The sequence below is a fragment of the Vipera berus genome (genome assembly GCF_964194415.1).
Source record: "Vipera berus genome assembly, chromosome: 1".
NCBI classification, from domain to species: domain Eukaryota; kingdom Metazoa; phylum Chordata; class Lepidosauria; order Squamata; family Viperidae; genus Vipera; species Vipera berus.
Window position 1 is genome coordinate 104327660 of NC_138202.1, and position 20442 is coordinate 104348101.

Here is a 20442-nt window from a genome sequence, read left to right on the forward strand (position 1 = left end):
ATCTTAGCCATGTTTTTAATGTCCTTGGCCAGTCAACAGTACAATTTATAGCATGTGCTATTGATTTTCCAATTGGTTAACAATTCATTAAGGTAAAAAACAGTTCCTCCCTTCCCTCTGAGATCTATTGCATAGGAGGGAGCAATATTTCACTGCATTCATCTTCTCACTTTTCCATATGGCAGGTGGTTCCTGAATTCAGGAAATTCCAACCTCTGGAAATTTATAGAAGTTGGCTTGGAGTCTGAAGGAGCTGTGAATCTCTTGCATCCCTCAGCTGAGGAAAAATGTAGATTAGTTGTTTGGTAGATGTATGTTTGAATATACAAGTTCTGCTCCATCCTAAGACACAGAAGTTGGCTGGGTAACTTTCAGCAAGTCATTCTCTCTCAACCTGTTAGATTAGATTAATAATGTTCAGAGACCTTAATCTTGAAGTGGATTGATCAGATTGATCCCCATTCTCTCTCACACACATATGTCATCTACATTCTGTGCAATGGGGTTAGTATTTATTTAATATGTTTTCATATCTTTGGGCTCCAGAAGTGATTCCCAAAAGTTTATACCATAAAAATAGCAAAAACCCATAAACAATAAAAACAAAATTATATTTTAAAAAACTAAATTTAGATTAGATTTAAATTTTAGATTCAAGACACCACAAGGATGAACCAATGTGTATAAATATTTCTCAATCCTTATTTCTGCTCTGTTTATTGAAGAGTTCTGACTTTGGAATTAAAGGCTAAAAGTTATTAGGATTGCTAGCAGACCAGATATACTTATAAACTTATCACATTGATAACAGTATAACTCTGTTGTGAATTTTGAACTAAGTTTGATCCTATGTCAACGAAACCAGTTTTAATAGAGTGAGTGATACCATTCCTTTATTATCCACAGAATTGTCAACAGGGAGAGGGTGCCAAATGATTGGGACTAGATGGATTGGGTTTTCCTTATAGTAGGAGAAGTTGAAAATTAGGAGAAACTTTGTGATGATGATGAATACAATTAATAATGGAGTCACAAAGAGAGATTGGGAGTTCCAAAAAAAATCTGAGCAATCATTTCTTGGGAAGCACTGAATGTCCTATCCCCTGGTTGGGATACAAATCCTCCAAGCCTTGTCCGCTTGATGATTGTAGGTTTTGTTCTTATTCTGATTAAAAGTGGAAGATTAAGACTGGAAGAGCAGATAGGAATAAAGTGACCATCTTACATAGAACTGGAAGTATGGATGCGCATCCTAAACTTGTAAGTGACCAAATCATGATTTGAATGATGGGAACAAAAATATACGCTAAGTGTACAAATGCAATCACAATCTTAACTATAGAAGATCCCCTTAAATAGTTTCATGGTAGAACATGTCGATGAAGGTTCTCAGTCATCCAGGTAGAGTTGAAAGTTGGAAGTTGAGTCATGGTAACTGAACTTTTCTTTTTGGTTTGAAACATTTCACTGCTTATCCAAGTAAGCTTCTTCAGTCTTTCATGGTAGAAATTTTGCATAAGAAATTTGCCATATGAAAGCATGCAACAGATGTTGAGTGTGACAGTTCCTATGACTTAAATGACAGTTAATGAGGGGTGAAGGAAAGGAAAGCAGCTGCTGTGTTATTTGAAGATACCATCTGATGATGCAGCAGCAGCAGTAGGTTAACAGAGTTTGGGTGACATTTCTGGTTAAGTTATTGTTCAGGGGAGGGATAGAGCCGTACTTTGAAACACAAGCAAGCCTGGAATCAAGACTTCAGAGACACCTCAAAAATGATGAACACAGAAGTGCTTCAGTTTATCTGTCTAAAATGAAACCTCCATAGATTTTCACGTTCCAGCTGTTAGATGCTAGAAAGTCTAGGAGGCTGATTCTGAATGATTTTCATGGTTCCCAACTACATAGCTGCAAAACAAAACAAGACAAAACAAATCCTCTGGCTGCACAGGGAGTAACACAGGGCTGTATAAGGTGGGGATGACTTTGATATATTCTGGGTGGAAAGATTAGAAAGCAATAGAGAACACCTATAGGCCCAACCAGTGCTTTTGTTGTAAAAGAAAAGTGCCAGAACTCACATATCATACAACCCGCCTTGCCTACCCTACAAGGTTCCATCCAAAAAAGGTGCCGGAATTCCGTTCTGAGCGTTCTATGAGAAAAAAAGCCCTGGGCCCAACACTGAAATGGTTTTCCACAGACAGCCATTCTGTTCAGTTTCATTTTTGGACTGCTACTCTTCACACTTCATCAGAGGCTGCTGTAAAGGTTCCCTGAGGTTTTGGAACTGGACAATTGTCATGAAGCAGGAAATCTCTGAACAGCTCCTAAAGTTACTTTTGTCTTTTTGTTTTTAAACCTTTGAAACTCTTCCTTGGATATTATTTCTGAGGACCATCTATAGTTAATTAAGATTGAAACTTCATCCTTCTGACTCCCGGAATGACAGAGAAAAGGTGCCGGAATTCCGTTCTGAGCGTTCTATGAGAAAAAAAGCCCTGGGCCCAACACTGAAATGGTTTTCCACAGACAGCCATTCTGTTCAGTTTCATTTTTGGACTGCTACTCTTCACACTTCATCAGAGGCTGCTGTAAAGGTTCCCTGAGGTTTTGGAACTGGACAATTGTCATGAAGCAGGAAATCTCTGAACAGCTCCTAAAGTTACTTTTGTCTTTTTGTTTTTAAACCTTTGAAACTCTTCCTTGGATATTATTTCTGAGGACCCTCTATAGTTAATTAAGATTGAAACTTCATCCTTCTGACTCCCGGAATGACAGAGAAAAGATTTGTGAAGGAAGCACAGTCTTAATGGCAGGTGCCTGTTTATTTATTTTTTTAAATAAATGCACTTTTTTATTTTGTGATTATTGGTCTATAAAATTAACATGGTTATGCCACTTTATTCCATGTTACAGACATTTCTGATTTACTGATGACATAAAAACATTGCCTTATTACAAGTAAAAACTAAGGCATGCAATTATAGTTAAATATATACATGTTAATTTTAAATACATTAAGACTTTATCTTTGGAGTTCAGTGCATATAATATGTTGTTTGGTAAATAAGGTAACACCTTTTTTTAATAACATCACCATGCCTAATCCTTAACTATGCTTGCAATAAATTATGGAATTTAATGTCTCTTAACTTTTGTACATCTATTAGATTAAGTTCCTGACCTACTCTGGTTAATTGCCCCCCCACCCCAATACATCCTCATTCTGTACCAATTAATACAACATACATTTATTTTATTTCTAGCATGTTTTCACTCCGAAAAGGCAGCATAGAGATATAACTTAGTGAGGTAGGTATAGCTACAGCAAAAGTCACTGGCCCAGGGTTAGCAGGGAGATTCATGGTTGAATAGACTTTGAATCTTGGTTCTCCCTCATCCAAGTCAACACTGCAACAATTAGACAGTGCAGGCTTTTTTTTAAAAAAACTGTCAATTAAAATAAATAAAATTTGACCCAAGCTGATTAAATTATGCCATTTGATAGAGATGGGAATTCACATGACAGCTAGGATTACAATGTCACCCGTAAATTGTCAGCCCTACTGCTTCTATTTTTCAGTGAATATTATCGGAGATGAAAGTCAAGGCAACTAGGAAGATGAAAGCAGTTTCTTTCCTTAAAAGTGTCCATATTTTTTCAAATGTTATTCTTTTTTTCCCAAAAGGCTGGAAAAATCAATTTTCAGTTATAACATTCGAACAGAAGGATCTACTCCTGTGGTTAAGTTACATAAAAGTGCCCCACATTAATTCAATATTATTCATATAAATAATATACAGCGTTTAATTTTACAGTAAAAAAAATTGGGGTAGCAGCAAAGGGTGACTATGACACCGAAGTTAAAATCCAATATTCACCGATTTAGAAATAAGCCCTCCTGAACTCAGTAGAACTTACTTTTGAGTAGATTTGAATAGGATTGTACTACTCAGAAATTCGTTTTTTTTTCTTTTGCAGACCACAACTGCAAAATTAATTATCTAATTTTTAAAAATATTTTCCCATATGTCCTAACGCGACATATGGAATTAACTTGATTATATCATCCATGCATACCATAAGCCAGTGTATCTCCTAATTCACTGGCAATAAAAGAAAGCATGCAGTTATCATTTATGAATTGAATTAATACATTTATTCATTCAGTACATGAAACATCGCCACATAAATGGGCACTCTTACGCCTATACTGCCTTTTCGTTAAGTATAAATACCTGATTACAGTATTAGTGCCTTTTCATTGTGGAAAAAGAAATAATTCAATCCAAAACATAGAAAATTATTTCTCAAGAAAAAAAAGAGATGTCTATGTTTTTGAGAAGGGACGCGGTGGCTCAGTGGGTTAGGACACTGAGCTTGTCGATCAGAAGATTGGCAGTTTGGCGGGTCGAATCCCGAGTGCCGCGTAACAGAGTGAGCGCCTGTTACTCGTCCCAGCTTCTGCCAACCTAGCAGTTCGAAAGCATGTAAAAATGCAAATAGAAAAATAGGGACCGCTACGGTGGGAAGGTAACAGCGTTCCGTGCGCCTTTGGCGTCTAGTCATGCCGGCCACATGACCACGGAGACATCCTCGGACAAGCGCTGGCTCTTCGGCTTTGTAACGGAGATGAGCACCGGCCCCTAGAGTCGGAAACGACTAGCACGCATGTGCGGGGGAACCTTTACCTTTATGTTTTTGAGAGGTTTACCTATCTCAAGTGCAAATACAGTAGATAAGAAGGCTGAAGAAAGCTTTATGCATGCTCAGTTTTCCGTACATAACCCTGAGTCACACATTTTGTCTTGCACCACAAACATTCCATGTAGCCCATACACGGAAGGAACCAACCTGAAAAATGAAACAGAGGCTGCCTCCAAGTCTCTTACACCTGCCTTAACAGGCAAGTCCACAGAGCTGTCATAAGGTCTCCTCAGCTATGGTAAATTTGGGCTTTAACCTAACAGACCTTTTCCGGATAGTGCCTTTGGGTGACAAGGAAATCGTGTCCATGATACTCCGGTCCTCTTCCAGTTGCTTGGCTGTGCAGTTTGGAGTGGGCACCTTCACAGTGTTGCCAAACTTGGAATAGTCTACGGAGTATTGTCCATCCTCCTCATTCACAATAGGCACAAACCTTTGGCCCCAGAGTATTTCATCGGCTAGGTAGGAGGTCCTGGCTTGGGTGGTGATGCCAGTGGTTTCCACCACCCCTTCAAGGATGACGATCACCTCCAGGTCCTCGTGGTGAACGAGGCTGGTTGGGGCCACGTCGTACAGGGGGCTATTCTTGTCTATCACGTGGTAAATGATGAGCGGGGAGACCAGGAAGATGCTATTGCCTCCCACCGGGTTCTCCATCTGGATCTCGATCTGCTGGAGGGGCATCACTTCGCCCTCCTGGCTGGTGGTCTTCTTCACCACCTGCATGCGGATGGTAGCGCAGATGATCATGCTCTTGCGCAGGTCGCCCACGCGCAGCATGAAGCAGAGCTTCCCCCCGCGGAGCGCGATCACGGCGTGCTTGCTGAAGATGAGCGTCTCGGCGCGGTGGTGCGCCTGCGAGGTCTTCATGAAAATGCAGCCCAGCATGATGGCGTTGATCAACAGCCCCACGATGTTCTGCACGATGAGGACGAGGATGGCGACGGGGCATTCTTCGGTCACCATGCGGCCCCCGAAGCCGATGGTCACCTGCACCTCGATGGAGAAGAGGAAGGCGGAGGTGAAGGAATGGATGTCGGTTACGCAGGGCACGAAGGGGTCCGCCGCCTCCCGAGCCCCGCCTTGAAGGCGCAGCTGGCGGGTGCTGTGGTCCAAGTCCCCGTGGGCGAAGGCGATCAGCCACCAGATCATGGCGAAGAGCAGCCAGCTGCACAGGAAGGTCATGGTGAAGATGATGAGCGTGTGGGGCCACTTCAGGTCCACCAGGGTGGTGAAGACGTCCTGCAGGAAGCGGCCCTGCTCCCGGATGTTCTTGTGCGCCACATTGCACGACCCGTTTTTGCCCACGAACCTGGCCCGCCGCTCCCGGGTCCGGTGGCGCGCGTGATCCGGGACATCTTCGGCCAGCCGGGTCAGCACGTACTCCTCCGGGATGATCCCCTTCCTGGACAGCATGGTTGGCGTGGGCTGGGCTCCCCCCCACCCCCCGCCGCCAACGACCCTGCCCCGGCTACGGCCACGTGCCCGCCACCGCTGCGGGGACGCCAGCCAGCGGAGCCCTTAGGCCTCTTCACCGGCGCTCCCGCTGCCCTGGCCGACTCCACTGCTCCGCTCCGCCAGTCCCGGCGAGCGCCGTGCGCTCTTCCAGCCCCCCCACCCCACCCCGCCGCCAGCTGCGCACGCCAATCACAGCTCGGGTCGACTTTGGCAAGGCGGCGGCATTTCGTGACTTGCTCCTGACAGCGGCAAGACGACAAAGCCAACTAAGGGTCGTCCGGCTTTGGAGGAACCCTCCCCCCCAGCGGAGGAGTCGCCAGGTGGCGGCCACCTCGCGCGACCGCCCGTTCCCTAATCCAGCGACAAAGGGGATCGGCAGGGGGCGCTCTCGCGCCAGGGAATCCCGACGGCATAAGTAGAACTCCCGGATCGTGTAGAGCGGCGCCCGCCGCCACCGAGACTTGGGTGGGTTGGAGAAGGTTTCCGTTCTTCCCTTCAAAATCAACCTCTCCAGCCAACAATAGATGTATGCTCTATTAAAGAATACGGTGGATAAATGACTAGGACGCTGCCTGCTTCTCACCTTCCGTAAGAAGGTAGAGCTGAGATTTTCTTTATAATTATTTTTCTCCTAAAAAAAAATGAGGAGTGGGTGGGAATTATAATCTCTGCCTGGTGAAGTTGATTTACAGTTAAATACAATATTTCTATTACAGCTGATCTATTCAGATATGAAACATAATCATTTAAGTATGAATTTACGGTTGGAATGAGAAAAAGAGGCAAGACTGCAGATCTGCAATTCATCTGACTTAAGGAAATAAAATCCAGCTTCCTACTGTATTATACCATCGTTGTCCAACCTTTCGGCTTGCCTGGGTCGCACTGAGTGAAGAGGAATTGTCTTCTGCCGCGTATAAAATACAGGTAGTCCTCGACTTACAACAGTTCATTTAGTCGCCGCTCAAAATTACAATGGCCCTGAAAAAAAGTGACTTATGACCCCTTTTCATAGTTGCCACCTTTGCAGTATCCCCATGGTCATGTGATCAAAATTCAGATGCTTGGCAGCTGGTTTTTAGTTATGACCATTGCGGCGTCCCGGGGTCATGTGATCATCTTCCGCAACTTTCTGATGAGCAAAGCCAACGGGAAGCCAGATTTACTTAACAACCAGGTTAATAACTCATCAGCAGCAGTGATTCACTTAACAACTGTGGCAAGAAAAGTCGAAAAATGGGGCAAAATTTACTTAACAAATTCTCATCTAACAACAGAAATCGAGGACTGCCTATACACAATATAGTTAATGCATATAAATAACATGTGGCCCATGGGCTGCAGATTGGACACATCTGTATTATACTCTTTGTAAAGCTGCATTTCAAACTAACTGCTAATTCCAGCATACTTTAGTATACAACGGCTGCCCTATAAAGTTATGTTTTACCTACTGTAGTCCAAATAACCCTGACATTCCAAAGCTCCTCTGTTATTCTGTTTCCCTTTCTTAATAAACCTGGATAACTCAGTTTGCAGGATCTGTGGAAAAAGTAAACTTGGTATGAGAGATTTTAGAAAAGGATCTGAAAACACAGCAGTGCAACGAACACCATCGTCTTCAGACTGCATATTTACATAAACTAAGCCAAGTAAAGGAGCCTACATACTAGGTAAAGGTAAAGGTTCCCCCGCACATGCGTGCTAGTCGTTTCCGACTCTAGGGGCCGGTGCTCATCTCCGTTTCATAGCCTGAAGAGCCAGCGCTTGTCCGAGGACGTCTCCGTGGTCATGTGGCCGGCATGACTAGACGCCAAAGGCGCACGGAACGCTGTTACCTTCCCACCGTAGTGGTCCCTATTTGTCTACTTGCATTTTTACGTGCTTTCGAACTGCTAGGTGGGCAGAAGCTGGAACGAGTAACAGGCGCTCACTCTGTTACGCGGCACTCGGGATTCGACCCGCCAAACTGCCGACCTTCCGATCGACAAGCTCAGCGTCCTAACCCACTGAGCCACCGCGTCCCTTGCCTACATACTACTACACTGTAATTATTAGATTCCCCCTCACACACTATTTTGGGCAACTCAAGGCAGCACACATATGTAATGCTCCTCCTTCCTGTTTTGCCCACAACAATAACCCTGTCAAGTGGGTTGGGATAAGTGACTGGCCCAAAACCACTCAGCTGGCTTTTATTCCTAAGAGAGGACTAGAACTCCTAGTATCCTGTGTTCCAGTCCAGCATCTTAGCCACTGCACCAAACTGGTCTCAATCACGCATAACCTAAGCATTATACTGCCATGAAGATTACCTATTTAGAGTTAGAGTCTGCCTTTCCTTCAGGAGCTCAAGATGGGGTCCATCCTATTCCTTCCTATCCTTTTTCTCGGCAACCATCACCCTCTAAGGTGGGTTGGGATGAGAGATAGTAACTCACTCAAAATCATCCAGTGAGCTTCACTGTCTGACAGTGGAACTAGAATTGAGTCTCCTCCGTTCAAGACCAACATATCTACCTAAGGTTATAGGTATTGGAATTCTGGTTTCCATAAATCTCATACAGTGGTTGCTGTGCATTTGGAGGATATGGAAAGTATAAGATTCTGGTTAAAATTCTACATGTGATGCTATATTTCTGTAGTAAATAAATATATACACCAGACTCAAGAATCCTAGAAACAGCGAATCTGAGATAATACAGGATATTTATTCTTTACCCTTGATTACCTTCTGACAGTTAATACTGCTATCCCTCTCTTACAGTTCTTGGGTTTTAAAATCAGCACATTTTCCTCCTGGCCTTTGTACGGCTTGACAGAAATCCTACTTTTATATTTCTCTGTGCTAAGTAGCCGGTGGGTTCTGTCCTGGAAAAACTCAAAGACACTGCAGAATCTCCTCCAACATGTTCATGCTCCTTAATCAAGGTTAATATGGGGTGCAAATACAATGAAAATCTTTGTGTGACATTTAGGACATAGTGTACTGTGCTGGTTGAGAAAAGTGTGTATTTAAGGAATAGCCTAGATATGTGTGGTTAGAAAACCTCATCCAGGATGAATGGCTCATAGGTCTACTTAAAAAATGAGTGAGCCTTGAAGGGAACCATAATATAACCTTAAAGGGGAAGAATAGGTAAATTTATTTGAACTACTGTAAAGAAGATTGGAAATTATATTTTCTTTTTTCTTCTTCTTTTCTCTCTTTTTAATCTGTTCATTGGGCTCTATTTTCTTTATTTTGCTCTTTTTCTTTTATGTTTATTTTTACAATGCATAAAACCTTTAATAAAAATTACTTTTAAATGGGTGAATCTTCTGTCCATACTAATGACACATTTCTACATATTTTGAAAGGTTTCAATTTGTAAGAAAGAAATTGAAATAAGAGATTTTAAAATCATAACTTGTATGAAAAATGATCTTTAATCTGCCACAGATTTACCAATAGTCATTTATGTAAAACTTTTAGTAAGCTGTAGAATTCATATTTGGCAATTATAACCTGTATTGTTTTATTGTATGAGCTGTATTGTTAATAAGAGCTAATTGTTCAGATTTCGTTATATCATGCCTGCTTCTGTGTATCGGGCTTTGCGTTATATTTTCATTTAACTCGTTTTGAGCAGTAAAATTGCTATGGGCTTGAAATTGCCACCGAAGTCTCCATAATTTGGTAAATGGTTTTACAATTCTCTATCATCCTGCCAAGATATATTCCTTATCCATGTGATATTAAATGTACATAATGTACTTAATTACAGGTGCAGTCACGGAATTCTTTTGCTGGTGTAGCCTTTGCCTTTGATAGATAGGCATGGCTAATGTAAGGTTCTTACCTAAGGTGTCAATTTTTGACATCTGGCAGAGCCCTAATTTAAATATCTCATCATGCAAACTTGCTTTTATTTCTTTTTAAAATTTCAAGTTGAGTCATTATGAAACTTGGAGATAAACCAGTGGAAAAGGAAAAAAAAATCTCAATAGGTCCTGCTGGAAAAGTAAGATACTCACACTTAAGAGGTAAATGAATTGTGCTTTATTTCTTAAGAACTTATAGACTAAGCTTTTTATTATTAAATATTTTTTATTTACAGTTATTTTACATAATTAGAAAATTGATAATAAAACTGTTCTTTTGAATAGTTTAATAATTTATACTATAGCTACTTGTCTGCTTGAACAAAAGAAGCAAACACGCTGCCTTCTTTTTCCAGCAGAACTTCTGGTTTGTCGTATTCTAAAATAACTCCTCTCTTCATGACAATAATCATATCAGCATTCAGAATGGTGTGCACCCGGTGCTGTAAGACAAACAGGCATGATAAAAATTTCTGAAAGAAACAAAGTCTCCAATCAAATATCTGCAGGCCCCATAACCCCCAAATACAATGTTCATTGTTCTGTTCTACGTTAAAATACATATTTAAGAAAAAAATATACCATTCTGGCTGAAAATATTTTACCTGCTGGCATATAAGTTGTTATCACTTCATTTTCCTCTTATACTAGCTTTGTTTTTGAAATTAAAAAGGCAGCCTTGGTTTGTCCCATGTGAACTCATTTTCCCAATGCATTGAAGATTGAGCATTTCACTTCCATAGATGAATTGTTAAGAAACAAGATAAGTTTAATCTCTATTGTGTTACGTTAATTCTGTTTTCATATTATTAATTTGCTTGTTGATTTTATTGGTTGCATTGGTGGAAAGAGAGATATAAAATAAATCCGCCATGTTCTATTGCTGCATCCATTTACAGAGTATTATGGACAACTTGGTTCCCTATTGATTTGCAATAATAATAATAATAATAATAATAATAATAATAATAATAATAATAATAATAATAATAATAATAATAAAATAATAATAATAATAATAATAATAATAATAATAATAATAATAATAATAATAAAATAATAATAATAATAGTAATTTGGAAGGGACCTTGGAGGTCATCTAGTCCAACCCCCTGCTCAGGCAGGAAACCCTATACCATTTCAGACAAATGGCTATCCAGTCTCTTCTTAAAAACTTCCAGTGTTGGAGCATTCACCACTTCTGGAGGCAGGTTGTTCCACTGGTTAGTTGTTCTAACTGTCAGGAAGTTTCTTCTTAGTTCTAGCTTGCTTTTCTCTTTGATTAGTTTCCATCCATTGTTTCTTGTCTTGCCTTTAGGTGCTTTGGGGAATAGATTGACCCCCCTCTTCCTTGTGTCAGCCCCTGAGATATTGGAACACTGCTATCATGTCACCCCTTGTCCTTCTCTTCATTAAACTAGACATACCCAATTCCAGCAACTGTTCCTTATATATTTTAGCCTCCAGTCCCCTGATAATCTTTGTTGCTCTTCTCTGCAGTCTTTCTAGAGTCTCAACATTTTTTTTTACATTGTGGTGACCAAAACTGGATGCAGTATTCCAAGTGTGGCCTTACCAAGGCGTTATAAAGTGGTATTAACACTTCAAAAGATCTTGATTCTATCCCTCTGTTAAAGCAGCCTAGCACTGTGTTGGCTTTTTTGGCAGCTGCAGCACACTGCTGGCTTGTATTTAAGTGATTGTCCACTAGGACTCCGAGATCCTTCTCACAGTTACTACTATTGAGCAAGGTACCACCTATACCAGGGGTCGGCAACCTGGAAAAGCAAAAGAGCCACTGGGAACCAGTTCCATCACACATAAAAAAAGTGGGAGCCACGTGCGTGTGTCCACGCACGCGCATGCGCAAAAAACATTTTGTGCATGCGCAAAGCGTTTTGTTTCTTGTGCGTGCGCAGACACGCATGCACAGTTGCCACTTTATGTGTGATGGAACCGGTTGCGCAGTGGCGACGGCCCGTTTGCAGAGCCAACATTAATCTGGCACCCAGTCAAACGGTCACCTCCTTATTGTGATGCCATCTTTCAACCACCCGCATAAAATTTTCTGGCAAAGCTTCCGTAATCTTAGAAATACAGGGAGAAAGAAAAGCAACACAGCGTGAGCTTTTTGTTTTTTCTTTACGAGAAAAGATCCTGTTGTTAAAGTGCTCTTTTCCCCAAGACATAAAAGCCCAAACCTTACAAACTGGCAGCCCTCCTCCATTGCATCAGCTCTCCACACAGCCTAGTATTGTGCTGATTTAATTTAAAAAGTCCCGGAGAGTTCTAAGGAACTTGCTCCCCAACTTCGACGTTTTCCCATTTCGACAAAATGGCAGAACCCCACCCCTCTTTTTGGTGCCATTTGATGCTTTAATAACTATGAGAAAGGCAGAAATTTAGCACGATCAGCCCTCAGGCAGCACTGGCTGCCCCAGTTTTTCTGCCTCCCACGCAGCAGAAAGACCACAAGGGGCGAGACTGGGTGGAGGGGGGTGGCAGAGATACAACAAACCCTTGAAAGAAGCCCGATTCCCTTTTCCTTACCCGCCGCGACCGCGGCCTCGGTCACCGAAGCCTAGTGGCTTCGGGCCAAAATATTCAAAGTACTTGGAGCCTCTCTAATTCTTCCTTTTATACACTTGTGCTTAACTGCCAATAAGACGCTGTGTGAACCAGAGAATTAAATTAAAAGTTCAATAAACACTGATCAATATTAGTGTAAATATTGAATCCATAAAACGATCTTCTCCTTAACTGTAGTTATACTGCAGGTATTCGTCCTTATCCTCCCGGGCGGAACGGAGAAGCGCGGTCGTTTCGCAGCTTTCCAGCCCAACTCACTTCGTCCCTCATAAAACCCAGGCAGGAAAGGCTGGCGCGCTTCCCAGAGCCGCGCTCTTGACTCGCCAAAGGTTGCCGGATGCCGAGCTCATCGGCGGAATAAAGAAATCGTCTCTCCCTGTCTCACGTGTAAATAAATCATCAGCCTCACTTACTTGACCACCGGCTTGCTTGTCATTCAGGGAAATAATGGTTAATCGATGGCTAATCGATGGAGACGTGTAACGTATTAGTTTGCAGTCCTTCATCATCCTATTTTCTTCAATTGCCCCGGGGTGTGTGTGTCATGTGCGGTACTTACAGAATAGATGGTGGGGTTGGGCGGGGGGTGGGAACGGACAGAGACGACCATTCAACCCGTGCAGAGAGCCCGTGAAGCGGCGCTCTGAGGGATCAGGAGAGCTGGACGAGATCAGGCTTTTGCCCTTCGGCTGAAGGCAAGGCGCTCGCCTCTAGTTGCAGACCTGGCAAACGGGGGATAGCCAGAAGTTGCGCGGAGGTGGGTGGGGGGAAAAACGGGGCCCGCTACGAGTCGCTTCAAGGGAGTTGTGGCACTTCGGGGAAAGGCAACTTTTTTCCCCCGGCTCCGCAAATGAAAAGCGCCGCGCGCCTGAGTCTCAGAGCACGCCTGAAGGGGAAGTGAGAATCCAGGCGACGGGGAGGCCAAGTGTGTGTGTGTGTGGGGGGGTGTTCATTCTCCCCATTTCTCACAACCAGGTCGCAAGGGGTTTTGCCCTCATTGCCTGTGGACGCGCAGGACAAGTCCTCCGTCCCAGCCACGCTCAGTTTCCTTAGAAACTGGCAAGTTATGTGTGCTCTGCAATATGTAGAGTTTAGTAACGGGCCGCAGCAGCTTTCCCGACGGACGGCGCCACTGCCCGAATGGGCAGTGGCGCCGCTCATTGGTAAAGCTGCTGCGGCCTGTTTGCAGAGCTGCCGCCTTCAGAGGAAGGCGGTAGCACTGCAAATGGGCCGCGGCAGCAGGTCTATAAACGGGTGGCGCCGCGCGCGCACCTCTCCGAACGGGTGGAGGTGCGCGCGCAGCTCTCCAAACCAGCTGCTTTCCCAACGAGCGGCGCCACTGCCCGTTCGGGCGGTGGTACGCAAGCACCTCTTTGAATGGGCGGAGGTGCGCGTGCACCACCGCCCGTTCGAAGAGGTGCGTGTGCACCGGGCGACTGGGAGCCACAGGAGACAGCTCAAAGAGCCGCATGCGGCTCCGGAGCCGCAGGTTGCCGACCCGTGACCTATACTGTACCTTGTGTATTTGGTTTTTCTTGACTAAACGTAGAACTTTTCTTTTTTCATCACTGAGTTTCATTTTGTTAGATAGATTTTGTTCAATTCTGTGAAGATCCTCCTGTATCTTAAGCCAATCTTCTGGAGTGTTGGCTATTCCTGCCAACTTGATGTCATTTGTAAATTTGATGACTTCCCTATCTATCCCCTTATCCAAATCATTGATTAAGTTGTTGAAGAGAATTGGGCCTAGAACAGAGCCCTGGGGCACCCCACTACACACTTCCCTCCATGTAGGTGTAGTTCCATTGAGGACCACATGCTGAGTACAGCCGGTCAGCCAGCTACGAATCCACCTGGTGGTGATGCTGTCTAACCCACATTTTTCTATCTTTTCAAGTAGTAGGTTGTGGTCTACTTCATCAAATGTCTTACTGAAGTCCAAGTAAATTATATCCACAGCATTCCTCTGGTCCACTAATTTTGTCACCTGGGCAAAGAATACAATAATATTTGTCTGGCATGATCTGTTTTTTGACAAAATATGTCTATATAAATTGAAATAAAAGGGATAATGCTTTTGAAGCAGGAAATAACATGCTTAGAGTTACAAATCAATAACATCTCAGCAGTAAAATATAATATACTTACTGCAATTGTCACTACTGTACGATCAGCAAAGGCAGTCATTACAACCTTCTGAAGTATGTTTTCCTACATAAGCAGACAATGAACATTTATATTAATTAATGAACTCATTTATATACATGGAAACACTGAACAGCATTTCAATAATTACTAAAGAATTTTGCCTCCTTATTGAACCATTATGTAATTTATCAGGAACGTTTGAGTCCCTGAACTTACAGTTGCCATGTCAATAGACGCTGTGGCTTCATCCATGATTAAGATACTTGTTTTCCGTACAAATGCTCTGGCTAAGCAGAACAGCTGTCTTTGTCCTTGGCTGAAATTTTCTCCACCTTCTGTGACTATTGCATCTGATTAAAACAAATATTTAGAGAAGGGAGGTCATATGGAAACTCATGGATTTCTTCCTTATACCAATTCATTATTCTAAGTCTCACTTTCTCATACACCAGCATTACTTATATTATGCATCCTGTATCCTGTATTCCTGAATATGTCATTTCTATTTAATTTCCAAGTTCATGTATTATGTTCCTCTGTCCCTTATATATATATGCACACACTCAATTGCACTATTTGTACAATTATAGATCCCTTTGACCAGCATACAAAACCACGCCTAACAGACACATGACCAGGGACTGAGATTATATTGATCAGTTTTGTCTCCTTCCCCCCACCCCCATCTCTGCAAGTATTTTTCTCATTACTATCTTATGGAGGGAGAAATGAACTCCAATATTCTGATAACTTCAGCTGACAAGATAGGCGTGGAATGACATTTTATCTCACTGCTTCTTGCACCCATTGAGGATACCGTAGTCCCACTGCATCATGACAAGTGCAATGGATAGAGGAGTTTATGCCTCAGTAACATTTTAATTTAATGGCTGCTATTCATTCTACATAGATCTAAGCTTTTTTGATATAAATTTTTATTGCTTTTATATAAACATATATTTAAACAAAAAAAATATATACATATAAAAAAACCTAAAAAAACCAAGACATAACATAAACAATACAATCAACAAAAATACAACAAGAATACTTAGCTTCCGTTATTCCTAATCTTACTAATTATTTTCGGGTGACTTCCTCGTGTCCCCCCTATCTGCGTTTCTTCATTAATCATCATTAGCAATTTCTATTTCATAATTTTAAATCGTATTTAATATCTATCTATATTTAATTTCTTATCATTTAACAATCATCATTTCATATTGTCCTTAATATTAAACATTAAACTCTAAAACTGCAACTTATAAACACTTCCAAGTCCATTTCAAACTAGTTGATGTTACAATATTTCTTCAAATAGCTTCAAGGCAATCTGAAAGCCATTGCAGACATAATTGCTAGGATTCTAAGGGGAAGCAAAGGAGAACTGGGGCCTGGATCTTCAGACTTGTCTACCTACAAGCTCCCAGATCCAATTCATGATAATTGCCAATGAGCTACAAGGTGCAACTGAATGCATAGATCCTTAGGTATTACACCCTAAATGCTTTTGAGTCTCAGTATTTAAGAAGGAGGGACATGGTGGCTCAGTGGGTTAGGACGCTGAGCTTGTTGACCAGAAGGTCGAACCCTGAGTGCCGCGTAACATAGTGCGCGCCTGTTACTTGTCCCAGCTTCTGCCAACCTAGAAGTTCGAAAGCACATAAAAATGCAAGTAGAAAAATAGGGACCACTACAGTGGGAAGGTAACAGCGTTCTGTGCACCTTTGGCGTCTAGTCATGCTGGCCACATGACCACGGAAATGTCCTCGGAGAAGCGCTGGCTCTTCGGCTTTGAAACGGAGATGAGCACCGGCCCCTAGAGTTGGAAATGACTAGCACGCATGTGTGGGGGAATTTTTACCTTTAATTTAAGAAGGGGAATGGCCTATAAGATAATAAACTTGAGACAGGGACTTCTTGATGGCAGCTCTTTGAAGTTTCTTCCTTTAAGAAACATAGCGGGGCCCCCAAAAGTAAACCTTCAGACAAAACTGAAAAATGGTAATGTAGCCAGACTTTGAGAATAAAGCCTGATCGCTTGACTGCATTACTTTGCAATTTTATCTAGTGCCAACCATTTTCTGGAGGAAGATATTTCTAAAGAAAATGAGCAAATTATGAACACACTTAGCATTGGGGTCTCTCTCTAAAACAGCTAAATCGAGTAGAAATGTTTTAAGTGCCGATCTCTCCACAGTTAAAGGAATTATTACCTAGCCCCCCAGGTAATGCTTTCACCACATGCTTCAGTTGTGCTATTTCCAATGCTTCCCATAAGGTGCTGTCAGTGCATTTCTTTTCTGGATCCAAGTTAAATCTGCAAAAATAAAAATAAAAATGACTAAAGAGACTCAAGCTTGTCCCCATTTTTGTTAATCTGTAGTGAGCACAATGTATTACTACTACTGATATGTCTCATTTTAAAATTTAAAATGCAAGGTACGGGCCTAGCAAATGAAACCTTTTTTAAAATGTAGCTACATGACTACCATATAGATATAATCCCCATTTTAAATGAAGGAATACATTTATAAAAATGTACAAAAATAAACACATACTGTGCACTGTGTTTATTTTATGGGCTGTAGAAACTGCTTCCTTGGATAAGTGTAAGAAACAATTAGACTCATATTCTTATAGTAAAATTCAGCAGAACATCATTTAAAACAAATTTCAAAAAGGGCACATATAGAAAAGTTAAAAACACTTTTTTTGAGCAACTTGTGAACTGTGGACACAGGGATGATAAATCACAATCTCAACCAAAAATGCATCATAGCATTAAAATCTCCCGTTTCCTTCATGCTCTTCTTTATCTATTGGTATTAATGGAAGAGCAACTTCCATCAGCATTTAACTATATTTTTGCATACTATTCTTTATCCTAACTGGGACAATTGGATGACTAAACTTGATCATTGGAACACTCACCTGATTGTGCCACTGAACAAAATGGGGTCTTGGAGAATAATTGACAATCTGGATCTCAGAGTTTGTAAAGGAAGCTTGGCAATATCTATGCCATCTATAATGATCCTTCCTATTGTTTTTTTTAAAAAACACAGAAAAAATTAATATTGTTAATCAGATTTTCTAATGATGTGAGATTACAGTGATGGTAAATAAATACATACTACAGAACAATAATTCATTCAGTTAATGTGGAATGCTCTTGTAGCTATAATTATTTTGATTACTCTATATGTCACTGAAAATAATTTGATATACAAGACTGGAAAATTAGAGTATGTTTGTGTCCTATTAATAATAAAAAGAAATTAGAGAAATGTAAGCAGGGCTTTTTTTCTCATAGAACGCTCAGAACGGAGTTCCGGCACCTTTTTTGGATGGAACCTTGTAGGGTAGGCAAGGCACATTGGATGACATGTGTGAGTTCCGGCACCTTTTTCTTTTACAAAAAAAGCACTGAATGGAAGCATGACATAGATTTAACCTAGAGTGCTGTAGGTTACCTAGTATAAAGTATTGCATGATCCAGCCAAATTAAATGTTTTTAAAGCTTGTTAAGTCTCAGAAACAGAAAATTCTGATTTGGATCAGTGTGACTAGGAAAATATCATTCAAAATGGATGGTGATTCAAGATTGTTGCTATTGTTTTTTTAATCCTGAAAATACTGATGCTCACATTATTTATGTATAAGGATCTAAAAGATGAAACAAATCACTTTTTTAAAAAAATGAAAACCAAGATTTTGAGGATAGGAATATGTGCATGAAATGTCAAAGATGGATCCAAAGATGAATGAATGTCACGACGCTAAAGTAAGCGGATTAAGTAGTAAAAGCAGCACTACAGTATTGGTAATCCTGCCCATTAGCAAAGATGTGGAACCAAGTGACTGTGCATCCACCCACACAGGAAAAGAGCTAAGACCAATTTTTGAAACAGCTGCACAAATAGGAATAATGTGGTTGCTTTGATTTGAGAAAAAATAAAGATCAAATATCAAAGACCATGAGACTATTTGCTGTAAATAACTTATTTTAAATGTCTTATACAACCCAAAAAAAGTTGCAGATGAATTGCATACCTTTTTTTTAAAAAAAAGCATGAAGTATTAGTGATTGGTCTAATTAGTGACTGCTCAAGTATGATCCTACTAGAAAATTCCTGGCACTATTTTCCACCAGCAGTTAAAGGATGGAAATCAGCTAATCTTGATTTGTTTTCAACTAACAGGTAAGGCTTAGTAGACAAAGTGGAAGGAAAATAGGGAGAAACTGACCACATGATCTTGAAATTCAGAATATCAAGGGAAAGTGAAGTCAAGTGTGGACAGATATTTTGGAATTTTAAAAAGTAAATTTGAATCAACTATGATTAATGGGATTCCATAGCAGGACAAGCTAATGGAAAAAAGAGGCAGGAGTTCTTAAAAAGGGACATGTCATAAGTAAAATTATAGATAACTTCAAAAGGAGGAAAATGGAAAGATGTCATAAGAAATCAACATGGTTGCACAGAAAGCTTAATTAAACTGTGAGCATCAAAAAGGTCACATAAGATGTAGGAAGAGGCATAGGGCACTATGGAGTACATGTGGTTGGTCTGGAGTGTTAGGGTTTATTCAGAAAACTATAGTTCACATGTGTTCAGAATGGTACAAAGGGTCCAAATAAAATCAAAAAGGGCTTCTTCAGATATATTCAAGATAAAGGACTAGTATATCAAGCTTTCATTGAAAATAACAAAAAAGAGGCAGTCTTACCCAAGTCCTATTTAGCTCAACCTTCTCTAGAAGAGACTATGTACTCCTCCATGCATTTGTGAATAGCTGTTGTAGGATAAGCATTCCAACTTGAACTTAATATAGTCAGATAATGCCTACTGACCTCAAATGAGTACAAATGTCCAAGGTTAGAAGGATTACATCTTAGGGTGGTAGGATAGTAAAGAAACTTGCTAAGGATTTTGTCCAAACTATCAGTTTTGAGAAGTCCTGGGGTTGAAATACCAGATGACTAGAGGAAAGTAAATACCAGCCCTATCTTCAATAAAGGGGGGGGGAACCAAATTTCAGGGAAGTACAGACCAATCAGTATGACACCCAAAACTGGGAGATTCTAAATTCTAGAGCAGATTGTAAAGTGACTCAACTGTAAATACCTAACCCAATGACATTCTAATTAGCAAACTAGTTAGATAGTAGATGTTTGACATACGTACAGGTTAGATCCCTAGCTGCCTAGAAAACAAACTCAAAGAGTGGTGACCAATGATTTGCTATCAAATAGTGCTATTAGGTGGGATGACATGAGGCTCACCCCTTGTACTCATCGGCATTTTTATTAATAATTTATGAAATAAAACAATAAAATAATTTTTTTGAATGCTGCCAGATTTGCAGGTGGGGTAGCTAATAATATACATTATTCTGTATCAGCAGCCCCCAACCTTTTGGGCACCAGGGGCTGGTTTCATGGAGAAAGAATTTTCTGTGGACCGCAGGTGGTGTGGTTTTGTGTGCTGCCTGCATCCCATGGATGGGGCTTTGCTTGTTTGCGTAGACCGGTTGCTGGCATGTTGCAGACTGGTGCTGGTCCATGGACCAGGGGTTGGGACCTCTGTTCTATATAATAGAAACAGAATTCTCTCTTATAATATTAATAAATTAAAGATGTATATGAAAATAATTTGAGATTTAGT

General features: G+C 41.1%; 2 protein-coding genes across 2 annotated transcripts in view; both read right to left on the reverse strand.

Annotated features, from left to right (window-relative positions):
- Positions 1-2829: 2829 nt before the first annotated feature.
- On the reverse strand, positions 2830-6454 carry KCNJ11 (potassium inwardly rectifying channel subfamily J member 11). The gene is made up of 2 exons (XM_081337663.1): positions 4696-6454; positions 2830-4334 (listed from the first exon to the last, which is right to left on the reverse strand). The coding sequence occupies exon 1, from the start codon at positions 6125-6127 to the stop codon at positions 4928-4930; it is 1200 nt and encodes a 399-aa protein (XP_081193789.1). The 5' UTR covers positions 6128-6454; the 3' UTR covers positions 2830-4334; positions 4696-4927.
- Positions 6455-10338: 3884 nt separating this feature from the next.
- The window catches only part of ABCC8 (ATP binding cassette subfamily C member 8), a gene marked incomplete at its 3' end in the record, with an annotated part of 78484 nt that continues 68380 nt past the window's right edge, over positions 10339-20442 (reverse strand). Inside the window, exons 34-38 of the mRNA XM_081327064.1 lie at positions 17705-17813; positions 16987-17090; positions 14987-15120; positions 14771-14833; positions 10339-10476 (exon numbers count right to left, since the gene is read on the reverse strand). Coding sequence (XP_081183190.1) covers positions 10339-10476; positions 14771-14833; positions 14987-15120; positions 16987-17090; positions 17705-17813 — 548 coding nt within the window. The remainder of the gene's footprint in view (positions 10477-14770; positions 14834-14986; positions 15121-16986; positions 17091-17704; positions 17814-20442) is intronic.